Source organism: Hypanus sabinus, chromosome 22 (genome assembly GCF_030144855.1).
Source record: "Hypanus sabinus isolate sHypSab1 chromosome 22, sHypSab1.hap1, whole genome shotgun sequence".
NCBI classification, from domain to species: Eukaryota; Metazoa; Chordata; class Chondrichthyes; order Myliobatiformes; family Dasyatidae; genus Hypanus; species Hypanus sabinus.
In genome coordinates, this window is record NC_082727.1 from 41,216,849 (window position 1) to 41,236,560 (window position 19,712).

Genomic DNA, 19,712 nt, shown 5'->3' on the forward strand with positions numbered 1-19,712 from the left:
TATAATTTGTTCTGTTTACTCTGTGACTTTCAATTTTATTTCTGGTTGCTTAGCAGATAGAGACATCTTTGGAATTTTGAGTTTGTGTTGTTTTTTGCAACTCTAGTATATAAAATAAAATGGCTGTAAGATGATAAGTAAATATTTTGCATTGTAAGTTAGATGTAGATGGGATTATTATCCAAACATTTTATCATATCGTCATTAAAGTGATGGGCAGTAATCTCTCTTTAGAGACCGTGTATATATAACTGCTTTAATATTAGCAATTTTATTTTAAAGCGGGTTTGGTTTCTCACGCAGAGGTTTTGGATTATGATGATATAAGTTCTTTGACTTAATTAATATTTACCATCTATTTTTCCAAGTTAATTTTTATTGGATGCTGTCAAGATAACTGATGTGCTTCTTGGCCTTGAACTAATGTCTTTCAAAGGCTTAGTGAGAAGAATGGTAACTTAAATAATTTAGGGAATATATGTTTCTGAATCTCAGGAACTGTTTTATTTTACAGGACGCTTGGGCCTTAATTTTCCTCACCCTGGGACAGATAATCTTGTGGCACTAAATAATAGTAAGTACTATTATTTTTTTTCTTGTACCTTTTTGTGTTGTGCAAGATAACACATTTACCTTTACTCAAAATGTTTTAGGTAATACAATCTTCTTGGCACTGAGAGTTCTGATTTATTATATTTTATTATAGGCAAAGGTATACTCTTATAAAATTTAATCCACGCATATATTTTAATATGCATGATTACTGAATCATGTTGTATAAAGTAAATTAAGTTAGTTTAACCAGAAATATCCATGTGTCTAATTCTGGCAAGGAGTAAATTCAGAGTGTTGCTCTATATTGTATGTACAATCCATCTCAATTGAACAATTTTGTACAGCAAGTTGTGGATATGAAAAAGAACCTTTTTTTAAAAAAAATTGCTTGCGACCGGTTGGTGCAAATTCATTTGTAGGTCAATTGTATTTTTTATTAGTAGCTATTGTATTTTTTTCTGCCCAATTTTGAGCTTGCATTTGTAACTACATTATAATAGTATACCATACAAAGCAAGGGTGCGCATGGTAAAGTGGTCTGAGGAAAGTTGTATGTCTGTATTTTTACAGGTTTTCATGTGAATGAGTACATCATGAAAGAATATAGAGCTTTTCGTACCAATGTGGCAGGAGTTTTATTAAAATATGCAAAAAGATATCTCAAGAGTTTTGTTAACCAGTCTATATGCAATTGATCTTCAAGGGTGTGTTTACTTTCTCCTTTCAAATTGCATTCCAACATTATAAATAAAAGCTCACATTAATAAATTTTATACAAGAAATCATCTGTTCCTTTCTGCCCTATGATGAATCTATATGATAAATTTTAATCATTTTTATTACTTTGGTTACTATAAAGCTGCTTTGGTTATGCCAATGTCCCCTCAATCTGCTCTAGGAATGACTTAATACGTCAGCTGGTGGAATCTATTATCTGGCGCAATAAATCAAGTCCCATATAAGCAGCAGTAGTTTCAGTCACGAAAAGATATCAATCTTTGTCCCACTCCTAGTTAGCTAGGTGAAGATCCTTGAAGGAGATAGTAAGACAGAGTAATTTAACAAGACTAGAGTTTGGAGTCTTGATGGAGAAAGATAAAGCTTTCTCCTTTTATTCCATATAAATAAAATAAAAGCTACAAAAAGATTCCATCTAAGTTTCAGAGTTAATCAGGGTGCACAACAATTCCAATTAATATTAGTCATACTTTTCCACAACCATTGCAAGTTTGATTTTCTAACAGAAACCATCTAGTTTTTAGAGCAGTGTTTGAAACTTCAGTTACTAGGAGGAGGAGGCTATCATGTCCTTCAAGTCTGCTGAATCATTCAGTAAGATCACATTTGATTTTTTACCTCCCATCCATAATCCTGTTCCGTTTCCCTTTTCGCTTGACCCCCTTTGGATTCTATGAACTATTTTCATGCTGAATAAATTCAACTAGTGAGAATTGAAAAGCTTCACAATTCACTGAAGAAATTCTCCTCATTCCTTTATCCTGATACTAGACTTGGGAGTCCAGTCAGAGAAAATAACCTCTCACCCTCTAACAATGGGTAATGGTGTCTTTCAGAATCTTTTTTTATTATCAGTAATAGTACTCCTCCAATTGATTGTGTTTCTCAGGATAACATCATCGGCTTCCTGATCATGAGCTTGTTCATTTACCTCTAACTAGCATCTTTTGACTAGCATTCAGGAATTTTAAAGGCAATCCTTTTTCTATTCTGTTCAATTAAACTTAATTCTGCTTGCATGCTGTATGATCTGTGTAAAAACTTTGAATATCCAAGTGAACACTGCACTGGGTGAGGTTATTAATTTTAATTAATTCCTCTTAATTCCTTCAGTTTCTTGATATCAATATAATTAGTCATTCAAAATACTTGGAGAAAATATAATAATATTTACATCCATTTTTTCCTTGGTTTAAAATTTCACTTTTACTCTAGCCCACACTGGACCTTTATTTTCTTCTGAAGAATCTGTTGAAAGATTGATTGGAACCATGCTGAAAATTTTAAATGAATACTGCAAGTAGCAATTTCTGATCTGTCCCAAGGGAATGTGTCTTGATTTTAGACTCATCTACTTTCTTTCACATAAAAGTTAATTTTTTTAATAGTAATAGGACTTTTCATCTTTCACTTCAAATGCACATTAAGTTAACTGCAACTGGTCTAAAAGAAAAGTAATCATCTACAGATTTAATGGGATTTCTTGTGCTTTATTGCTGAACTTGCTCATGGAGGTCACTTTATTTCACAGAAGTAATGAGATTAGAGAGAATATATTTTCCTGGACAATTTGTAATGGTAATTGTGACAAGGTTATTTGATTCCGATGAAGTACTGTATGTATTGTGTCGAAGAAGAGAAAGCTTTAAATGCATGTTGTATTCCTGCTGGTGAAATTCCTTCTTGAGGATAAGTATTAAAATAGTAACACTTCCATTCAAGTTATATTCGTTGAAGTCTGATTGCTATAAAACTTCTGTTCTTTGGAAAGATAATAATCCCCAATGAATGTATTGATTCTACAATGAGCCTCAAACCTCAGCAAAAGTGTCTTCCCCTTTAGCTATAAGTTTGGAACCATTCTTAAGTCCTGACTCATCATGCTAAAGCATCTGTGAAGCTTTATCATTCTTCATCAAGGCTCCAAACCCTGGTCTTGTTAAATTACTGTCTTACTATCTCCTTCAAGGATCTTTTCATTGTACACTCCATTAAGTTAAATTTGTGGTTACCTTTTCTCTGACTCGTTGCGTATGTTTGTCTGAATATCCCTCTGGGATATATCTCACATTATAATAAATGAAGTTGTCAACCTTTCTCAGATGTACAGTATCTCATTGTAGTTCATTAACTGAAAAAAAAGGTGCCAAACAAATTAAGTATTTTCACATATGGTTTATTTCGCTTTGTGATAAAATGATATAAATGTAGTTTTCTTCCCAAGCTCAAGAGTCAAATTCAATGTTAATTGTACTCAGAACCTTGGCATTAGAATGGAGCAAACCTCAAGGCATACTACTAGATTTAGGTCTCTTGCTGGAATCAATTGAACCTCCTTTGACATTAAATCTGCATTTGAACCACCTTTTATGTTGTTTTCATGCATTCATCTAATATTGTTCAATAAAAGTGGAAGCATAGTTTGGATAAAACTACGAAAAGAGTAGTTTGGACAAAATCATAGATTAGTGTCATCAATCTGATATGCTTAATGAATTATTAATTTATTGTAATTGTACTAAGGAAAGGTGTGCACATTCCCATTTTAGTATTGAGTTCCAAGCAATATTGCTAAACTGTTGAGACTCAGACTAGAAACAAATTCAAACTAATGGTTTGGATCCTAATTTATCTGTGTTAAATCCTTGTGCTATGATCCAGGGTGTGCTATCTTATTTGCTTAGGACTTCAACAATGTAATACAGAGGCTTGATGCAGCCACATTGCCAGATTTAATTTACTAGATATCATATCTGTATCTAAATCTGAAATTGTGCTGATCTTGTCACATTATTGCTTCATGTTGATTGAATACAATGAAAGACAATTGCCAGTTTAGTTGTTTTGATTCAGACAATGATCCAGTAAAAATCCAGTAAACAAAGTGATAGAACAACTAGCCATTGACTAGACTGAGATGAGTTGCTCCAGCTGACTCTGTACTGTGGTCAAAGAGCAACATATTGGGGCATGATAACATAAAGCCATTGTGCCTTAGGCTTCAATTGTTTAAGCTCAATAACTTGGGTCTCTGGTGTTCCATTTCATTTGAAGTATTAAGATAGGAAAAATATTATTTCATTTCTTGTTCTGTCTCTTAATCTGGAATCCTGGATATTTGGTTTCGTGATGGGGAGTATTTTATATTCTCCATATTCATTAGAAAGTCCCAAACTTTTTTTTTGGACTTCAATATTCCCTTTTCAGGTTTTAGCTTCATTTATATGTCTGAGCTTTTCTTTTGTTCTGATCTTTAGAATAATGGATTTTATTTCCTGTACAGCCAAGCAGAAGGAGATTGAGTGAATGCTATAATCCGTGTATTGAGGCCATCAAGAGATCTATTATTCATAAATGTCTACCTCTCTGCAATCAACAAAGCTTCTTGCATTTGCTTTCTGTTATGGTTTGTAACTCCAGAACATAACAAACTAAATGCGAGAAAAAGGTGGGAGCCTAGGAGAATGAGACTTAATTTTGTTTTTACTTTAAGTGAGATGCACCTGTAATACACAGTGGCGGAGGATGTGTGCTAATCATGCACTTCGTACATATAACCATAATGAATTATTTAAACAACAAAGAGTGCTTAATCAAACAATATAATTATAATATTACTCAAGTAATTCTTACATGCTAAATACACAGCATGAAAGATCTGATAATAATGAGAGAGATGGAGGACTAGGTAGCCTTGAGATTTACAATGTGAAAATCGACAAGCAATATGGCTTACACCAGAAATGAGCAGCAAATTAGTTAAAATGGAATTGGACACTGGCTAGGCTGTTTCAGTCATTCTACAAAATGAGTTTGAATCAAACTGAGGTCTGTAGATATCCAACTAAGGATATCTTAGTTTTAATATCTAAGGATTTCTTCTACTGAAGAAATGATAACTCCTGTGGGAATGGCATCTGTAACCATGAAACAGTAACAACCAACAAGTCATATTGGGCTTGTATGTGGTTGAAAACAGGAGGTCCAGCATTGTGGAGACATGATCAGCTGAATCAAATACAACTTGATTGGAGATCCATCCATAATTTGCATGTCACATCCCTTGTAATAGTCTTGTAATATAAGACTTGGGAGCAAAATTAGATCATTCAGCCCATTGAGTCTGCTCTGCCATTATATCAAAGCTGATCCCGGATCCCACTCAACTTCATACACCAGCCTTCTTACCATAACCTTTGATGCCCTGACCAATCAGGAAACTATGAATTTTTGTTTTAAATATACTCATGGTCTTAGCCTCCACAGCTGTCTGTGGCAGGGCTTTCCACAGATTCACTCTTCTCTGGCTAAAAAAAAAATCCTCCTTGCCTGTTCTAAAGGGTCACCCCTCAAAATTGAGGCTGTGCCCTCTAGTTCTGGACACCTCCACCACAGGAAACATCCTTTCTACATCCACCTTATCTAGTCCTTTCAACATTCAGTAGATTTCAATGAGATCCCCATGGATTCTTCTAAATTCCAGGGAGTACAGGCCAAAGCTGCCAAATGCTGCTCATATGTCAACAAAGTGAACTAAGAAAGCACCTGATGACGCCACAACTGTCTCTATTCTGTATATCATAAACTATTTCCCAATGAAGGGCAAATAGGTGTTGGTGCCAACATCTGTGCCTCTGGTTGGAAAGCGTAATGGACCAAGGACGGACCATGCTGTTCAAAAGAATCATGAAATTAATGAAAGCAGTGATTCCGACTACAACAGATTTTGTAGGCAGCGTATCTGAGACAGCTTCTGATATGTTAATTAGGCAGTTACTTGCAGAATGTGGCTTGGTTTAAGCTGGAAGAGAGTTCAAGGAGCTTCAGGCTCTGGTGAGTATAAAGAACCCGAATCTGCGTGCATTAAGGTTATTGCATGAACTTCATGTGGGAGACAACAAGCTGCTTGCAAAAGTAGATGCAAAGGCCAAAAAGAAAGGAGTTAATGGAGATATGAAAACGGAGGATTTGTCAGATGATGTTGTGGATGAGGAAACCAAGAGGAGATGATAGCTTGCTATGTCCACCATGCATGGTGTTACCTAGCGGATACACAGTATTACCGGTAGATTTATGCCACACATACAGCTTAATGTTGAGGGCCAAAGAGCTCCTCTTTAGTCTCATCTGACCACAAAACCTTCTTCCATATCCTTACAGGTTCTGCTAAGTAATGTTTTGCAAAGTCTTCATGGGCAAAGATGTATTTTTTTTTAGCCAGGTTTCATCCTTGTCACTCTTCCTTTTGTGCAAAGCTTTAGAGATTGTGGAGCCATGAGCTTCATCTGCAGTTGCAGCCATTAACTTCTGCATCTCACTCAGAGTGACAGTAGCTTCTCTTACAAATGCCAACCTTCTCTGGCGATTAGATTTAGAGGGTCAGCCTGACCTATGCAGTGTGGCTGTGCTTTCATATTTAATCTACGTTTTCACGATGGACTGCACTGATCTCTGAGGTATGTTCAGTGCCTTTGAGATGGTCTTGTACTCTTCCCCAGATTTGTGCTTCACTATTATTATTTCCCTGACTTGCCCTGAATGTCCTTTTGTCTCCATTTTGGTTTGGTCTGTTGAAAATCTACCATACTGTTGGACCTTCCAGAGAGAGGGTGCGTTTATTTAAGCGATCCTCCAATTTTCTACAACAAATTGGGTGAGTTGGTAAGGTAATATACAGTATTGCATCTGAGGAAAGTTAGCACAGTGATTACAAAGGGAATGAATACTTCTTCATTTCACAACTTTGGTGTACAATTTTTAGTAAATTGTGACAGGTTATGGAATTTCTCTTTTGATTTGACATGTTTTGCAGATGAGCTCAAAATCCTACTTCAATATATTTTAAATTTAGAAAATGAGATAGTGATGCATGAAAGCAGTTGTGGGGGCTGAATACTTCTTCAAGGCACCGTATATAGTATTTGAACTGTGCGTAGTCGCACTGTCATGAATGTTGAGAGCATAGGGTAGTGGGCTAAGCATGAGTCTTTGAGTCATGAGTCTTGTATGTCTGTGTTGATCGTGAGGAGGAGATGCTAATCCACACAGAACGTGTTCTCTAATAAGAAAGTTGATAATCCAGTGGTGGAGGGTGTTGCGGAGATCCAGGCTCAGATTGGTTAGTAGTACTGAGGGAATGATGGCGTTGAATGCTGAGGTGTAATTGATAAATGTATGCCTTGTAGTTGTTCAGGTGGTGCAGAGTTAGAGTGGAGTTGCTGTAGTTTGTAGATGAACCTATGAGGCAATTTGGCTGCTGTGACCTAATTCAAGCTTAAATTAATACCTCCTTTTCTTGGAGAGTTGCCTTTGTTTTTATTTCCCCTTAGTTTAGTTTATGTTTATTAGTTGACTTGCATTCTCTATTGATTCGGAGTTTATAGCTAAGCAGGAAGAAGTGTTGTGTATTTAATATATCAGTAATATTTGAGTAATATTGTAAATTCTTTGATTAAGCATTCTTTGTTGTTTAACTAATTTGTTATGGTTATATGTATGAACTAAGTGAATAGCTTACATCATCTCAGCACCATGTCATCTACTCACACCTCGCTTAAAATAAAAATGAAACTAAGACCCACTTTCGTGGGGTCCTGTCTTTTTCTTGCAATTAGTTGAATGTTTTGGAGTTGCAAAAGATAATATTTTCTGTCTTGTCTTTTGCTTATTTTCTTCCCATTTCATTTAATTTTCCTCTTTATAAGCTTGAATAAGACATTATTTGTTTATGAAGTTTGATCTTCCAGAGAATGACTAAACTAATCCACAATTTCTAATTGTGGTGATATTGTTGTCATCATGTGTTGCCGTGGCTGTCTTTGGATGTTGGAGTTCATTCACTTTATAGAAACCCACAACACTTGCATTACATTACAACTGTGGAGGCCATCTCCTATTTAATATAGTAATGAGTACGTCTCTGCTTTTTTTTAGCTTTGGGATAAGTTGTTATTGTTCACCTAATTTGTTTTTTGAAAGGACTTTTGATTTTGGAAATTGGTAATCCTGAACCCTAAAACAAAGAATTAGCTGACATTGAATGAAATGACAAGATCTCAAATAGAACCAAAGTCATTACAGATGCAGAGAAATGCTCCAGTAGATGAGACAGGGAATTGAATGTCCTTATGTCTATGATCCTTGAATCATAATTAATGAAGGAGGAAAGTACTATAAATAATTCAGCAACTCCTCATTAATGAGTTACCGTTAGCTAGCTCTGATTATAAACCGCTGCTGACAGAGTCCTCCAATTCCCTTGTCTTTCAAATACCCTCTTTTAAGTAATTGTAAGTTACGATAATGGTTTAAATGCTTGTTAGCAATTCAGTGTGGTTAGAAAGAATGGTTACAAAAATGACAATCCTTAAATTTTGATGAATATATTTTTCAACAGTATAATTAAATGGATAATATAATGAAGGAAATGTCCACATTCTGTCTACAAAATGTTTTAAAATAAATTCTTCCCATCATCATCATGATACCTCTTCTCCACAGGCCACACCACATCACTGAGGTGGTATTTCACTGAGGCAAGCAGAATAGAAATGACCCATTTGGATCTTGCACTAATCTATGTCAGTGCTGCTGGAATTGTGAGAATTAAGTTTGTATGGTTAGTCATCTTTAGTCTATATCAGTGGAAAAATTGCACACAATCCCTCTGAAATGACTTGTATATTCAGGTTCTTCTTCAGTCCTCCATCTTTTGAAACGAGAAATACATTCTGTGTGTATGTATCGAGAGGCAGTACAGTTCTGTAGCAGATAGTACATCACTTTACAGCACCGTCTGTAAGTGTAGGGTTTGATTCCTGCCACTGTCTGTAAGAAGTTTGTACATTCTCATAACTGCTGGGCTTCCTCTGGGAGCTCCAGTTTCCTCCTACGTTCCAAGGATGTGCTGTACATTTAGGGTTAGTGAGTCTCAGGCATACTGTGATGAGACTGGAAATGCCCAGAATTTGATTTGATGTAAATGGTGCATTTCACTGTATGCTTCTGTGTGACAAGTAAAGCTAATCTTTCTTTCTTTCAAATTTGCCTCAAACAAAATAAAGATGCAAAGTATAAAATACTGAATTAAAGATAATATATTTGCATAGAACGTGTTTCCAAATGTGTTTATACAATTATTTGGACATATAGTGATATTACACTTAATTTCAAACTAGTGGCAAACATGGTGTATTGATGTGCTCTAGTTAAAGATGTCTTCTTTTTGGGCTTTTAGCTCCCAGTGGAGCATGGGTCATTGATGACCTGCTGTCCCATTGTCCTCTGTTCTGAGCCAGTTTCTCGAGGGTAGACCAGCAGTGTCCCTGTCGTCTAATTTCAGCCATGATGTCTCTCCTCCATGTGTTCTTTGGACATCTCTTTTTCCTCCTTCCTTGGAGATTCCATTTTAATGCCTGCCTGATGATGTTGTTGGTTGGCTTCCTTGAGGTGTGGCCAATCCACCTCCATTTCTGTTTGCATATTTGTATCTCTATGGATTCCTGGTTGGTGCTTTCCCACAGTGTCTCGTTGGAGTCGAGCCTCTTTAGATGACATCCATTTTGTCTCACTCAGTCCAAGAAATGACAGTTTGTACCTTTTCTTCTTGTTTACTATGATGGTGGATTTTCCTGCCTGGTACATGGCTCTCACATTCCAGGTACTCAAGGTAGATATGGTGACAAAAGAGTTGTCGCTGTGCAGGATCCTGATGACTTTCCCTGTGCTTCATCATGTGCTCATGTCTCACAAAGTCGATGGTACGGTTGAATCCATCAATGTTTCTGCAATCTGTTGTATCCACTGTACAGGGGATTGACCGATACAGCTTCACCAGAGCCCTGTTGGCTGGCCTTGCCCGTTTCCTCCTCTCAGGATGGAGACATAGGGTTGGACTTTGAGAGGTAGTTAAAGATATACTAGTTAATTTTGTATGTGCACAGCAAATTGATCATTTGGCCCTGCAATTTGCAAATCTCATCAAGCAGGTTCCTTAGATGCCATTCATTTTGTATATATATTTTAGAAACATTTGATTCCTTAAACTTTTGGTTGCTTGAGGATAGATTTATGGGCTCTATTAAATTGAGTATCAAAATTTTCTGTAGAAACAAAACTTGTCAAGGTGATGTGACTGTGAAGTGCAGCTTCAGGGAAGGAAATTAAAGTTGCAATTTATATTGAAGTAGTGTGAAAGAATGTAGCTTGGGAGGAAACAATGAAATAGAAAAATATACTTAATGGTAAACCAGGAACCTTGGGTTTCAGTGCATAACACTCTTGAGTGCATATGTACTTAGGTTAAAAACTGCAAGTTCAGGGGTTTATAAGGCCTTGAGTAAAATAAAATAGCAACAATAAGTTTCAAATGCTCCATTGTATGATAACCATTGGGCTGATCTTGTTGGCTATTGCCGGTGCTTCTGACTGGAAATGCTGGTCATCAAGCCTGTCAAACATGGAAGCCTAGGGCTGGCTGCTAGATTAAGAACACCAAATCTGGTTTTGATGCTGGACTGAGTGTCAGGTAGGTTTAAAAATGATTAAACTCAGTGACAGCACTTGTAAGTGGTGTAGTTTGGTTCCTTCCTTCGTTAGCTGGCAGAATGTTTCCAGAAATGGGAAATTCACCCTCCACTCTCTGTTGGCCCCTTGCCTCTTCAAAACATGGTGCTGAGCTTTTGGGTCATCGAATGCCAGCAGGATTGACCTTCTCTGTCCACGTCAGTTAAGTGTAGATGTGCTGTAAGGTATCGGAACAGAATTAGACCATTCCGCTCATCAAGTCTGCCCTGTCATTCAATCAGGCTGATTTTTTTTACCCCTTTCTCCTCCCTTCTCCCCATACCACTTTACCAAACAAAACCTATCAGTTTCTGTCATAAGTACCCAGTGACTTGGCCTCCACTATTCTCAGTGGCAATGAATTTAACAGTTTCAACACCTTCAGCCTGAAGAAGTTCTTTTTCATCTCAGAACAAAGTGTGTCTCATTATTCTGAGGCTGTGCACTCAGATCCTAGCTTATCTTACAAAAATAAATCTCCTTTTGACTTGTGTTCTATCCAGTGTCTTCAGTATTCGGTAGTCTTCAATAAGATTCACCCCTCATGCTTCTGAGCCCATCAGGTACAGATCCAGAGCCCTCAAACGTTATGAAGTTTCTCAATCATTAGAATTTTCCATACCCAGAGTCAATTCTTGTGAACCTCACCTGGACCATCTCCACTGCCAGCACATCTTTGCTTAAATATAAAGCTCAAAATTGTTCAAAATATTCCAAATGCAGTCTGACTAGTGTTTTATAAAGCATCAGCAGTACATTTTTATATGCTTACTTTTATACTCTACTCTTTTCCAAATGAATGCCCAGCTTGCATTTGCCTTCCTTATCACAAACTCAAACCTAAATGGAATTCTGTACTAAACTCCTCAAATCCTGTTGTATCTCTGATTACTAAATTTTCTCCTCCCCTACACCTTTATATTTCCTACTAACTCCATACTTTCTGAATATGTAGTAATGACTATGGAAGCTGATTCTGAGAAGGGATTGATAAATGAGATTTGGCCAATTAAAGCTGCTGTAAAGGTTACATTCGATGGAACGATACCAAGGGTGGGAACAGTTTCAATATGGGAAATACATTGTTGTGGTTTTGGAGTCCTGGAGGAGAAACAATCAGTTTAAAGTTATTGAGAGCAAGGTGAGAAGATTGGAAATGAAGTACATAAGATTTTGCAATATAGATTTTTTTTATTTTAACCACATAGTGGCTTATATAGTGAGATTTGTTTAGTATTGCTAACTCTCAGCACAAACATGCACTGTTTTTATGCTGTAATAATGTATGGTTTCTGTAGCTGTTTACCATTGAAACTTGTGTCTTGAAACTTTTTCCATATTTTGCATTCATCCCAAGGATGAATTGCAGACTCAGTGTGATTTAACTCATTCATTTGGCCCCTGGAATTTTGTTTTTCTTTTATATTTTCATTTCTTATTTTAATTGAAGCACTTTTTCTGTTAGTCGTGTTTTGTTGATGTATTATAGAGAAATCTTGTTTTTTTTTTGTTTTGATTTTGCTATCAGGAAGTGCTACCACTTATGGCTACTGAAATCTAGATAGCAAATTTGATAATCCTATCGTGTACAGTATTTTGCACATGATCCAGTAGCTATAATGTATCCGCCATGGAGCCTTCTTCTAGATATTTCCCTCTTCTGTGTTACTCTTTCTTGGCAACACTGTGCTGAATTTATGCAGTGTGTTCTCTGTAACATCAGTCTCCTTTCTATAATGGGTCACTAATTGCTGATCCTGGATAAACTATAATTGTGGCGTGACTGCTGCTTTGTACAAATTAATCATTACTGCCTTCAATTTGTGTATCTGTTCCCCTAAACAAAAAAAAAAATCCCATTGCTTTTTTCCACAGATAGCTTTGCTCATGTGGAATAACTGAAAGATGTACTTCAACCCTTAGGTCAATTTGTTTAATCTTGTCACTCTTTTCTGCCTGCCACCTAAACTTCCTTGCTTCATTGCTTTTAGTGTTGTTTTTCTTTGTTTCTCCCAGGAGGCCTTACCCAACATCTTCTTATTTGTGTCTCCTCTCCATCCCTGCCATTAAAATAAAATCTTTAACACTCCTTGTATACCAACTTTATGTTTTAGTGTCATCAGCAAGTTTCACATATATGTGGGAATAGAGTACGTGGAGGTCAATAGTTGGTTGTATTTTTACAGATTAGAGATAGCACTGAGCCCAGAAGAAACCTACAGTACGTCCAACATGTCTTTCCAGTTCCAACAGGGCCCATTTAATGTAACTCCTCTGTCAAACAACTTATCTAAAGCAACACACATAAAATGCTGGAGGAACTCAGCAGGTCAGGCAGCATCTGTGGAAATGAATTTACACTCCATGTTTCGGCCTGAGATCCTCCTTCAGGACTGGAAAGGAAGGGGGAGGATACCAGTTGAGAAAGGTGGGGGGGGGGGAGGGGAGGAGAAGGAGAATAGCTAGAAGGTGATAGGTGAAGCTGGGTGGGTAGGAAGGGTAAAGGGCTAGAGAAGAAGGAATCTGATAGGACCACAGGAGAAAGGGAAGAAGGAGGGGACCCAGTGGGAGGTGATAGGCAAGTGAGAAGAGGTAAGAGGTCAGAGTGAGGAATAGAAGAAGAGGGGAGGTGGAGGGAAAGATTTTTTTTTACCAGAAGAAGGAGAAATTGATGTTCATGCCATCAGGTTGGAGGTACCCAGCTGGAATATAATGTGGTGCTCCTGCACCCTATAGTTGGCCTTTTTGTGAGACAAGAGGAGGCCATGGACCGACATGTCAGAATGGGAATGGGAATCGGAATTAGAATGTTTGGCCACATATTAAAATGTTCTGCATTCTCATGTTTATAACTCTTTATCTAGCTACAATATTTCATGTACTGTATGTCCAAATATTTCCTCAGAATCTCATGGTGACTGTTTTAAAGTGGACGTCTGTACAGAATATATGCCACAGTATTATCTTTTTCAAGCTATTTGACTTGTATTCGAATTATTGGAATCAGACCTTCTAGTGATTTTCCAGAAATTTCCAGTTGTGGTCAGCCCTTTAGAAATTTTACATTAAGAGTGCTGCACCAGTGGGTTGGCGAGGCACAGTGCAACTCTGAATCTTGATCCATGCAAGATGTCACCCAGTCTCCAGAATGATTTTGACAGTGAGTGAGACCCAGTCCCCAGGCTTATGAGCTGTCAATGCTGTGACTTTCACAAACATTCAAAGATCAGAATCAGGTTAAAATATTAAGGTACTTTAAAATTTAACATCACTTTGAGTTTTTTAAATAAAGATGAAGAACACAAACACTGTTGTACACTTGAAAACAATCGATAGAAATAAATCAAATGAAAAGATCAGCAATGTTTTCTGTGGCCAGTTGGTTTTTTCCATGGATCTCAATGGACTTGCCATGCTTGTATCAGCTTTGGAGCTGGGGTATTTTCCACTGGTGCAGCTGACATCTGTGGCCATTATCTACCTGGAGAGTAAGGCTGGAACTTCAGTCAGCAATTGTGTGTCTTAACCTTCTGCCCAGTTAAGTGACTGAAGGTCAACAGATCTGAGCAGATTTCATAAACATGAGCCTGCATAACTTGAATGTTAGGTTGAGTTTGCCCACAAATGATATCATTTGACTGATGTATAATTAGGTTCCTTCTTGGATAGTGGTGTTACCTTGGCTAATCTCTTGCATCATTTTTCTAAGAATTGAAAATTGTAGCTATTAAGTCTAGTCTATCGTTTTCTTTGTCCATAACTTCTGTGCAACCTCAGACATGATGAGTTATCTTTTCCTTTGGTTAGGGAACTTCTCTCTTTGCAATATAATGGCATAATTTTCAGTAATTCAAGTGTGATTTGCTGATTCTGTCAATCACTTTCCTCTTCTTATTCAAAATCATTAAAGGTTATCATGTCAGAGTCGAGTATGTAATTTCATGAAGCATGGTCAAGTTTTCCCCTCCGAACAACACACAATAGTACCTTCTGGAATGGCCAGGGGGACATGGCCAAAGTTTAACTGAGCCCCCTTGCACAATAGATAAACGGACCAGTATCAATACCTTTAGTGGCTGTTTGTCTTTTAAACCGGTAAGGATCATGGAAACCTATCGTTGCTAGAGGAGCACCACCACCAGGGCCATGAATTATATTCTTGATAATTTCCTCGATGTAACCATACGTTTAGCAAAGTCCACTGACCTCAACTTTGCCGGACCATTTCTGGGTTTCACATGGGCTCTGAAGAGGGAGCCTGCGTCCTTTTTCCTTCCTCCCTCCGATTACGTGGCCCATTCTGCACTACGAGAGCAGGAGTCTCTGCAAACAGAATGTTACGGTTAGCGTGATGCTATTACAGCTCAAGGCATTAGAGTGCAGAGTTCAGTTCCGAGGTAATCTGTAAAGGGTTTGTTCCCCCTGCCCCTGTGAACACATGGATTTCCTCCAGCTGCTCCAGTTTCCTCCCACAGTCCAAAGATGTACCGGTTCATAGGTTAATTGATCATTGAAAATTGTCCCATGATTAGGTTATGGTTAAATAGATGGGTTGATGGTATATGGCTTGAAGGGCTTATTCTGCACTGCATTGCTACATAAAACTAAAGTGACGATAAGCACAGGCTCTCCATTGCCTGTGTTCTTTCACCCCTCCTTTTCTCACTTTAGACAAACGACTGTACCTCCACAGACAAATCCATTAATTTGCGAATGATATGACTGAAGGTGGTCTCATCTCTAATAATGACGTGACCTGCTATCAGAGGTGAACTGACTTGCAACATGGTGTGGTCGTAACAACTTGGAACTTAATGCCATCAAGACAGTGGAAGTGAGGATTGACTTCTGCCAAAATCCACCCCCTCCCCACCCCAGCTGTCTTCTCTTTGCAAATTAATGATCAGCTGTGTCCGTGGTTCAGTCACTCAAATTCCTGGGGACTACCATTGAAGTGGGACCAGCACGTCACTAGGAAAGACCAACAGGGATTGTTCTTCCTACACCAGCTTAGGAAACTCAACATCTCAGGGTGTATCGTGATGAATTTTTATTCAGTCTTTATTGAGTGTTGTGACCACCTCTATCACCATTTGGTTTCCCACCACCTCCAGGTCCAGGTTACAGCGAGTGGTCCAGTCAGCAGAGATCATTGGCTGCCAGCTACCAACAATAAAAATCCTGTTCACCACCAAAGCAAAGAGCTGAAAATTCTACTGCAGTCACCTCTTCACCAAATTGCAATCAGGGAAGACTCTACACGTCCATCACCACATGTAATCTCTGAAGCTCTTTCCGGTAGCTCTCCAGCTTCTCAGCAAAACACACTCAGGTGTAATACCCTAAATGTCCCTGCACAACACTGGTTCAACATTTTTCCTGCTTTCCTTGTTCTGTTGATAATTATTGAGTGTGTTCATATGTTCACATTTATTTAAGTTTGATTATTGATGCTTGGACATGTGATCTTTCTACTAACTGTTGATTGCTTATGGTTGTTTGCACTATGGCCTTGTTAATTGTTGTGTTGTCTGTTATGGTATTGTCCTGTGTTTTCTGCTTGGCACCGGACCACAATCAACTCTGTTTCAGATACTGGTAATAAAGTGATTCTGATTCTCATTCTTAAAATAAAAAGTATGTACAGGAGCATCACAGGCATATTGCATCATAAAAGTAGCATTCTCAAGAAAAACATAATCCTAATTATGCGCAATTTTTTCCAAACAGAGCACATTTGGATTAAAAGTTTATTTTAATGCAAAGCTCATCGTGTTGCTAAAGTGTAGTAATCAGGAGTGTGCCAGTTGGTTCAAGAACTGAATGACTGAAGGGAAGTAGCTGTTTGTGAACCTGGTAGTGCAAGTCAGGTGTCTGTACCTCCTCCCTGATGGCAGTTGTAAGAAGATCCCCTTCTCCCTCAAATCAGTATACATACCTATCCAGACTGGTTTCCATTGTCACTGACATTCTTTGCAGTGGTCACCATAATGATGCTCATACCTCTCCCTCTTTCCCATGGTCATTTTGGTATGTGGTTCCACCTCTATGGGTCAGCATACACTTAGCAAATGGCTTGCCTCTAGCTTTCACATAATCAGCTCCAAAGTCTACCAGGAATTAATTTTAGATTTCTTTCCTCATCTATATGACTGATTGCATCTCTGACAGAGAATGAACTTCCACAAGGATGCTGCCAACATCGAGCTTTTCCAAACTCTGTCTCGTGACCTGTAAATGAGTCCAGATATCCCACATTGGAACAGAGAAGGGACTGAGCAAAGCTATTTTCTAGTTTGTTTTGGAACTGAAGGGTAGCTGCCAAAAAAAAAACCTTTTGCCAATTGTTAAGGGTCAGCCAATCCTTTAGCTAAGATCCTGTGGAACATAACTCGTGCCTCTTAGCTAACTTTGGAGTTTAATTTCAGATTCAGCAGAGAGCATTTCTTAGTCCTTATTCAGTTGGCACCTGTTTTATGAATCAGGTCCATTCCTCACTGCTGAGGTCCCGCTTGTTGATAAAGGGTATTCAGGAAGTAGTGCTATTCAAATTGGCAGCCTGAACAAACTACATAAATGAAACACACATTTTTGATGTGTCAACCATGGCTTGTATTGGGGAAAAAAACTGTCAAGGCCATCAAATAATTAAAACAATCAAAATGATTCTGAATACCATAAACACCAAAGAGTTGTTGGTGGGGGAGAGCTAAGATAATTAAATGCTAAAATCGAAATTTTTTGGGTGCTTTTCAATTGAATTTAATCTTAGTCCTTTGTAAGCGTTGCTCTTCACTTCAAATGAATGGCAAAACACACATTCCTCATCAAATCAGTGCAGACTGTTTAGGTGATTTCCCAGCCATAACTCCATGGGGATTACTGTAGCTTTACTCGCTTGCTCTGAATTCCAGCAGAGAATGTATTAAAAAAAAACTAGTGAACTGTTGAACCCAACTGTGAGGGCAGTGTTTGTGTTGAAATACCAAAGTTGTAGTTAACAGGATCAGGTTTAATATCACCACCATATGTCATGGAATTTGTTAACTTAGTGGCAGCAGAAATATAGAAAAAATAAATAAGTAAATCAATTCCAGTAAGTATATATGTATGTATGTATATTAAATACAAATTAAAAATAGTGTAAAAACAAATATAGTTAAAAAAGTGAGGTAGTGTTCATGGGTTCAGTATCCATTTAGGAATCGGATGGCCGGGCGAGAAGCTGTTCCTGAATCACTGAGTGTGCACCGTCAGGCTTCTGTACCTCCTTCCTGATGGTAACAATGAGAAAAGGGCATGCCCTGGGTGATGGGGGAACTTAATAATGGCTGCCGCCTTTCTGAGGCACCGCTCCTTGAAGATGTCTTGGATACTATAGAGGGTAGTACCCAAGATGGAGCTGACTAATTTTACAACTTTCTGTAACTTCCTTTAATGCTGTGCAGTAGACCAAACTCTCATACCAGACAGTTTTTGCAGTCTGTCAGAATGCTCTCCACAGTACATCTGTAGAAGTTTTTAAGCCATTCAGGTGACAGACAAAATCTTCTCAAACTCCTAATGAAATATAGCTGCCTTCTTTATAGCTGCATCAATGTGTTGGGACTAGGTTAGATCCTCAGAGATCTTGACACCCAGGAACTTCAAATTGCTCCCTCTCTCCACTTATCCCTGAGGATTGGTTCGTGTTCCCTCGTCCTCCCCTTTCTGAAGTCCTCAATTAGCTCTTTGGTCTTACTAATGTTGAGTACAAGATTGTTGCTGTGACACCACTCAACTAGCTGGTATAGGTCACTCCTGTCTGCACTCTTATCTCCATCTGAGATTCTGCCAACAATGGTTGTATATCATCAGCAAATTTGTAGATGGCATTTGAGCTATGCCTAGCCATACAATCGTGGTCTTAGAGAGAGTAGAGCAGTGGGGTAAGCATACACTCCTGAGGTGTGCCAGTGTTGAATGTCAGCAAGGAGGAGATATTATTACCAATCTGCACAGATTGTGGTCTTCTGGTTAAGAAGTTGAGGATCAAATTGCAGAGGGAAGCCCAGGTGCTGTAGCTTATTGATCAGGACTGTAAGAATGATGGTGTTAAACACTGAGCTGTAGTCAATGAACAGCATCCTGACATAGGTGTTTGTGTTGTTCTGGCCATGACCAACCTCTCAAAGCATTTCATCACCATAGATCTGAGTGCTATTGGATGATGATCATTAAGGCAGCTCACACTGCTCGTCTTGGGCGCTGGTATGATTGTTGCCTTTTGAAGCGGGTGGGAATTTCTGACTGTAGCAGTCAGAAGATAAAAGTTGTGTAGAGAGTCAGCTGAGTATTCTCAAAATATATAACTAGTATCTAAATGAAAACTAAAAATGCCAAAGCAAGGAAGACTATGGACTAATAGTAGGTAAATTAGTACTTAATGGTTGGTATGGACATGGTGAGTCAGAGGCAATTACAGTTGTAAATGTTTCCTTGCGACATTTGTGCTATTGTGTCCTCCTTTGGATGTTCAATTAAACTGCACTGATTGGCATGAAAATTTGACATTCTGCGTTCAACCTAAAACATCAATTACAGTGCTCATCTCAACTTTATATAACAGTTTCCACCTCCATACTTGCCTTGTCCTGTTGCTGCTAAAATCCTTATACACTTTCTTCTTATCTAGACATTGTTTCCAAATCCTCCCAACCTGAAAATCATCTATACCTCTTGTGCTCTAATCCTTGTTGATCCACCTACCTTAGTTTAACGTCTCCCTAAGAGCATAATACTTTTAATCTTCAAATCCAAGTTTCTTCACATTCTCCCTGCATACTCCTCAACAACCATCAATATGCTTACACCAT

General features: G+C 38.1%; 1 protein-coding gene across 5 annotated transcripts in view; it reads left to right on the forward strand.

Moving 5' to 3' along the window:
* The window catches only part of cpeb3 (cytoplasmic polyadenylation element binding protein 3), a 108,319-nt gene that overhangs the window by 33,442 nt on the left and 55,165 nt on the right, over positions 1–19,712 (forward strand). For all 5 annotated transcript variants that reach the window (XM_059947597.1, XM_059947601.1, XM_059947600.1 and 2 more), the window contains exon 4: positions 515–574. In XM_059947597.1, the coding sequence (XP_059803580.1) occupies positions 515–574 (60 nt within the window). The remainder of the gene's footprint in view (positions 1–514; positions 575–19,712) is intronic.